Here is a 7,312-nt window from a genome sequence, read left to right as displayed (position 1 = left end):
GGGGAGTTATGGCCTGCACGACCAGGCGCGCCAGGCGTAATTTTCCGGTTCGTCACAACCCTTTTAATTGATTAATGTTAGTATAAGAAATATGTATAATTTGATAGCCATGTTTATATTCGTTACATAGGTGTTAAAAAATGCTTTTCAATGATAAAAAGTTCACTAATATCCATGATATAGTTCAAGAGATAAATCATTTCTAAATTCTACTAATTATTATCCGTAAGGGTATAATTTTAAAAAAAATACTCCTCACTCCTACTTGTCTTAAAAATTGTGCAAATTTAAACTAGGTCATCTATTGGTGGGACGGAGGCATAATATTTCATGCTTTAAGAAAGAAAGAAAAAACTATATATCTAAAGACTTAAATTCCTAGACAAACAAAGCTCCCACGTTCAACGGTGAAGAAATCTTCGCTTCCTATTGGCCAAAATAAGCCATTTGTGGTTTTTATGAAACGAGAGTTTTTTTAGGGTGAGGACACTTGGCAACATATGATTGGCTTAAAAATAGGAAAACACTTACCGTGTTTGGGATTTTATGGAAGTCCAAATTCAATTCAGAAGTCGTGTACCTACTGTATTAGGACTCTTTTTTCCAAATTAATACATAAAGGGAAAAATAAAAACCCACATACTGCCCACATATTTTCTGCAAAAATAAAAGGGAAAAAATCCGCACATATTTCCTATCTTTTCTCCACCTATTTAATGTATTTAGCCCCGTCAAACCAAATCAAAAATGCATCACCACGTGATAGGGTGAAGCTCTGCGCACACCAAGTTAAAATGCATCGCCATGGGCAGGGCGAAGCCCCGCGCACACCAAACTAATAGAAAAATATGCCTGGTGCGTAACAAAAATAAAAGGGAAAAATCCGCACATATTTCCTATCTTTTCTCCACCTATTTAATGTATTAGCTCCGTCAAACCAAATCAAAAATGCATCACCACGTGATAGGGTGAAGCTCTGCGCACACCAAGTTAAAATGCATCGCCACGGGCGGGGAGAAGCCGCACGCACAGCAAATTAATAGAAAAATATGCCTGGTGCGTAGCACGAGCACAAATCTAGTAGGTTATTGTACTAATACATACGCTTTTTCTTTTCGATCAATAACAAAGACACAAATCTAATAGGTTATTGTACTAACTAGATTAGTGCCTTGGTGTGCACCGGGTATTTTTCTTTTCTTTTAACCAAATTTTTGATTTGGCGTGCGCGTGGCGAATACGTACGTTTTTTTATCAATAAAAAAGACACAAATCTAATAGGTTATTGTACTAACTATATTAGTGTTCGTGCTATGCACCGGAAATTCTTTTTTTCTTTTAACCAAATTAAAAAAATTGGTTTGCGCAGGGCTTCGCCCCGCCCTGTGACGATACATTGTTGATTTGGTGTAACCCTGTCCCATCTCGATGAATTAAATATGTGGAGAAAAGATAAGAAATATATGCGGATTTTATTTATTTTTTTCCTTTTATTTTTGCAATAAATATGTGTTTTTTTTCCCTTTACGTATTAATTTGGAAAGCAAATCCTAATATATTAGGTACTCGATTTCTAAATTGAGTTTGGACTTCCATAAAATTCTAAGCACAATAAGTTAATTTTTCCTTTTCCATTAAATCAAGTTAAGATATTTTGGTTTGACGAAAGTATTGTCCACTTCAGACGGTGTTTCTAACGTACATTTAAGTATCTGGTGTAAACACGGTGTAAGGAAATTAGTTAGATTAAAACTCTCACGAAAGTGTTGTCCACCTTTCTTTTTGTTAACGGCGTTATTAACGGACGGTTAAATACTTGATGTAAACAAAGTATAATCCAATTTTTAATATCCCGACCAATAGAATTACGCCAAGTGTCCTCACCATAGCCTTTACGTTAGAAAAAGCCTATTTTGGACAATAAAAACCGAGGTTCTCGTCACCGTTCAGCGTAAGAACTTATTTTGTCAAGGACGTTAAGGGAGAAGATACAACGTTTTTGTTTCCTTGATCGATAACGAAGATTATATATAGGTTACAACACTAATACATACGCTTATTCATTCAAAGAAAGTTATTTCTTTCAGGTACGTGGATTACCTTCTTCCTATTGTGTCGATGATACTGCCCCCCTCCATGCATTCCCTGGCAGTTACTTGTTTTGATGCAATTAAGAAGAAAATCCCGGACCAATTTCCCATGTCTGTTAGAGATTCCATTTTGTGGCAGTGTAACCAAGTTAAGCATGCACAAGATTATTTATTAGCGATACCTATCAGTGGGCTTAATCAATGCCTTGGGACGAGACAGTTCAGAGCCGTCCTTTGCTACCGCCTGGGTATCCCTTTGTTTGTTGAGAATGATTTTTGCTCCAGTTGTAACAAATCTATGGATATTTATGGTGATCATGCGCTTCATTGTGCTAAGGATGTTGGAGTTAAGTTTCAACATGACTTTGTACGTGGTATAGTTGTTGACATTTGTTACAAAGCTAGTGTGCATGTGCGCAAGGAAGTTTCCCTTGGGATTGTGTCTGATGAGGAAAAAGATCTACGGTCGGCTGATATCCTCGTTCTTAACTTGGATAATGGTAAAGATGTTTGTATGGATGTTACAGAGGTCTCTCCCTTTACAGATGAAGGCATTCGCTCTTTTTTCCCTGGCAAAGCTATTTCTAATGCCGTCGCTCGAAAACACACCAAATACTTGGACAAGTGTACATCACTTGGATATGGTCTGGTGTTCTAGCTTTCTCTACCTTAGGGGAATTGGGGGAAGATACTTTATGTTTTTTCAAGCGTCTGAAGAATTGCTTAGTTAGTAATGATGCTAGTAGTCGTATTGGTAGCTTTATTTTCCATAGATTAGGTATTGCTATTCAGAAAGGAGTTGGAGCCCAACTTGTTGCTAGGTTACCCTCCAAAAATATGTAATGGACTATGATTAAATAGTATGAAATATTTAATTTCCGTTATTTCTTAATAATTTTATTAATATTATTATCGAGAAGTTACATCTATAATATTAATTATAAGGAGTTCAATGGTAGTTTTCACCAGGTAGGAAATATTGTAAGTTGCATAACATACCTGTTGTCACATGCCCATTTAATCGCCTAAAATTTTCATGGGACATGACCGGTAATGATTGTGGTTTAGTGAATCAACTTCACCACAATCACTCAGACTTGCATACTTGCATCAAAGTACGCATCTGCCTTCACTCTAAAGGCTTTATGTAACAGAAGTCTTTTCTTCTTTCTCTCTAACTCTTTATGCCCCCATAAGCATAAGAGGTTCTGACATGTACTTAAACAATTCTCACGCAAATCAGCAACATCATAAACACAAAGACATACTGCAACAAACCCATTTTATTGCACTAAAGGAAGATTACATCAAACAGTCCATCACATGGACCAAACAGGCCATCACCCTCTTGGTGATGCCTTATTCTCTCAATTATGAGACTACATGTCTGCAAAACTCTCTCTATGTAAGCCTACTGATTTTCCCACTCCTTAGGACTATTTATACAACAGATTTACTAGACAAAACCGTGCACAACCGTTGCACACACAGGGAACAACCATCTGTCCCTTGAAGCAGTTCCATAACCGCCTATAAAGTGCCACCTTGGCCAGTTTCTCTTCAAACTCGGGCTAACTCTCAACACCTGTTCCAAAGCAGTTAAGAACTCTCTCCAACGCTTATAAACTCCTTTTATAACCGTCCTTCCTTGCCTCGCGTTTGGCATGCTTGTGAAGCCCGTAACCAACTCCTAACCGTCACTTGATCTGTATTGCACAACTGTTGCGCTTTACTGAACTTAGCCTTGATCCAATGCTCAGCCACTTTGGCCCTGCAAACTTCTTTCTCTAAACCAATGCACGGACCATCCTTGTACTTCAATCATCAAGGCCAACTTCTTAAACTCATTCTAGTTAATCATGCGGTATATGCTTCACTTAGCTAATTTTGCTTGACAATAACAATGTCACTCTTGCATTGCTAGCTTGCTTGCACTGTTCAATCTTTGGCCCTGCCTTGAACTAATGCATAGACTAATTCTTAGTTTATTCCACACTCTTGCATCATCCTTGAGTTTGGGCTAACTCAATTCCACGGATATGCCTTAATGCCAACATCGCATGTTGCATCTTGTCACTTTGGCCATGTCTTGTCTTTCACTCCATGAAGCTTCATTGTATCGGCCAATAAGCTTCATTACTTAGTCAAATGTCTTTACAGTGTAGCGTCACCTTTGCGATTCACTGGCCCTGTAGGGTTTTGCCATTCTTAGCACTTGACAGTCTACGCAGTGTCGTGTCATTCTGGCTGCACTGGCCTGCAACACTGTAACGCGCAATCATTATGCGCCACTTGCCTGACCCGTAATAGCTGTATCCTAGTATTTTAAGAAAAGGCCGCATCGTGTCTCTGTCCGTGCTTCCCAGTGCCCGAGCCTTGCTTAATCGTGCTTTGTCTAGTTAGTGTCGTCTACTGTCAAAAGTCACAACAATACTAAACAAACAATTTTCAAGCAAGCGAGTTAAACGTTGAACAAAATATTTGTAGGAGGGTGAACAAACCAGCAGCTACATCGTATAGCTTATGATCCATATTCATCCAAACCATATCCAAATCAAAGATTTGAGGACGGGAAAAATCTACTCTTGTTTAGGCTCAGGAGTTAACCTATAAAATAAATATTAATAAACCAAAATGTGAAACACAGTTACAGATCAGTAGAGAGTGAGAAAAAGAGATGGCAACAGCCATGATGATGAATTCGATAAAGATGTCATCATCAACACCATCACTTACACCACCGTCGTCATCATCAGCATCAGTTAATTTGCCAGTGAGAACAATTCCAGGAAGTTATGGTTTACCATTGATCGGTCCGATTTCAGACCGGTTAGATTATTTTTGGTTCCAAGGGCCAGAAACATTTTTCAAGAAACGAATGGAAGAGCATAAAAGTAGCGTTTTCAGAACCAATATTCCACCAACATTTCCTTTATTTGTCGGAGTAAACCCTAATATGATTGCTGTTTTGGATTGCAAGGCATTTGCTCATCTCTTTGACATGGATTTAGTTGAGAAGAAAAATATTTTAATCGGTGATTTCATGCCTAGTACTAGTTTCACTGGTAATATGCGTGTCGGTGTTTATCTTGACACCACTGAACCTCTGCACTCTCAGGTTAGTATTACATTATCTTTAGCTTGTTGGTTAAATCTAATCTGAGGTAAACTATAGAAAATTTAGTAGCTACGCAGTCACCATAATATTTATGTATGAGGAATAACCGTGTTAACGGATCCTCCCCTGTAATAACTACCGGCTTTCGTAAATATGTCAGGTCAAGAGCTTTGCAGCACATATCCTAAAACGAAGTTCAAGCGTTTGGGTCTCGGAATTCATATCCAATCTCGATATCATGTGGGGTACAATTGAGAAAGAGGTGAAATCGAATGGAAGTTCAAGTTTTCTTTTTCCGCTGCAAAAATGCATATTTCGGTTTCTTACCAAGAGTTTATTCGGAGCTGATCCAATGAAATCATCAGAAATCGGTGATAAAGGGCACGAAATGTTGGATAAATGGTTAGCACTTCAACTATTACCGACTCAAACACTCGGTGTCTTACCGCAACCGCTGGAGGAGATTCTTTTTCATTCTTTTGCTTACCCGTTTTTATTGGTTAGTGGAGATTACAACAAACTTTTCGAATTCGTGAAAACGGAGGGAAAAGAAGTTGTTGAGATCGGAATGACTGAGTATGGACTGAATCAAGAAGAAACGATTCATAATCTTCTCTTCATTTTAGGGTTCAACGCGTTTGGCGGGTTCTCTGTCTTTCTTCCATCTCTACTAGTGTCACTAGGTGGCGATAAAACCGGGTTGCAAGAGAAACTAAGGAAAGAAGTGAAAGAAAAAGTTGGGTCATCATCACTAAGTTTCAGCTTAGTAAAGGAAATGGAACTAGTAAACTCGTTTGTGTACGAGACACTCAGGTTTATCCCGCCGGTTCCGTTCCAATACGCTCGGGCGAGGAAGGATTTTGTACTCAGTTCATATGACTCGGCATTCCAAGTAAAGAAGGGGGAACTCTTATGTGGGTATCAGCCATTAGTAATGAAAGATCCAAAAGTGTTTGATAATCCGGAAACGTTTGTTGCGGATCGGTTTACCAAAGAGAAAGGTCAAGAATTGTTGAATTATTTGTACTGGTCTAATGGGCCTCAAACCGGTACACCTGCTACTTCAAATAAACAGTGCTCGGCCAAGGATATCGTGGTACTTACGGCGTCTCTGTTAGTTGCTGATGTGCTTACAAGATATGACTCATTCACAGTGTCATCTGGATCGGTCACAGCTGTTGAAAAAGCGAAGTGAATGACCTGAAAGCGAATAAGACGAGGAACGGTGTATTGTTGATTTATCATGTAACATGATATGTTTGCCGTGTCTATTATAGCCACATATATCCATCCTCCTGTGTCCCGATTCTTGTCACTTTCTCCCCATCATGATTCACGATTTTTTATACATGTCATATCACATTGTCGTTGTCAATCACCTATGGCACTAGTGGTCCGGCCGGATTAATTGGAATTACAATAGTTGTGGACATACAACATTTTTGACTACACTAAAACAATCTCCTCGCATGGAGTTAGTGGGATCCATTTTTGGGCCCTACGATTAAAAGTCATGTGAGACGGTTATTTTAGTGTTGTCTAAAATGTTGTATTCTAGAACTATTGTTGGAATTATGCAAAGATGGTAATTTGTCTCAAGTGTTGTCACACCTACTGTGGCGTAGTTCACCTATATGAGCGTTCTCCACTATGAAGTAGACGGACAAACCTAATTTTGGAAAGTGGGGATTCAACATATGAAGCAGAGCCGACCGTTGTTAATTGACACGGTCGTCTCAAGTTGATATGCGTCTTGGTGCAAGTTGAGCCCGATACTCGTCTCAGTTGGCAATGGAAATGGTTAAATCCAAAAAGCAATAAAACGGCCACATTTTCAATGTCTATAAATACCGTAGTCATTTACTTCTCAACTCACACCAAAATTCATTTTTTTCTTGAGTTTTTTTCTATTTATTAAACTTCTCTAAATCTCCCAATAGAAGTGTCTCAATCTCAAAATATTAGGCGACAAAGAAATGAAAATCACCTTCGAATAAACCCTTTCTGGTCGAGAATCAGCCAAAGCTTAAGGTTATTTATCTACAAAAGTTGAGCGAGATAGCGATGCTTAAAAACCAAGAAGTGGCTGGTACGAAGTTAGGAA

The 7,312-nt window shown here is 38.6% G+C and overlaps 1 protein-coding gene across 1 annotated transcript; it reads left to right on the top strand.

Annotated features, from left to right (window-relative positions):
* The first annotated feature begins 4,652 nt into the window (after window positions 1–4,652).
* On the top strand, window positions 4,653–6,583 carry LOC113303391 (fatty acid hydroperoxide lyase, chloroplastic-like). Its single transcript, XM_026552426.1, has 2 exons — window positions 4,653–5,208; window positions 5,369–6,583. The coding sequence occupies exons 1-2, from the start codon at window positions 4,768–4,770 to the stop codon at window positions 6,401–6,403; spliced, it is 1,476 nt and encodes a 491-aa protein (XP_026408211.1). The 5' UTR covers window positions 4,653–4,767; the 3' UTR covers window positions 6,404–6,583.
* Window positions 6,584–7,312: the final 729 nt, after the last annotated feature.

This window comes from Papaver somniferum, chromosome 1 (assembly GCF_003573695.1).
Source record: "Papaver somniferum cultivar HN1 chromosome 1, ASM357369v1, whole genome shotgun sequence".
NCBI classification, from domain to species: Eukaryota; Viridiplantae; Streptophyta; class Magnoliopsida; order Ranunculales; family Papaveraceae; genus Papaver; species Papaver somniferum.
This window is presented reverse-complemented; position numbering and strand designations above follow the sequence as displayed.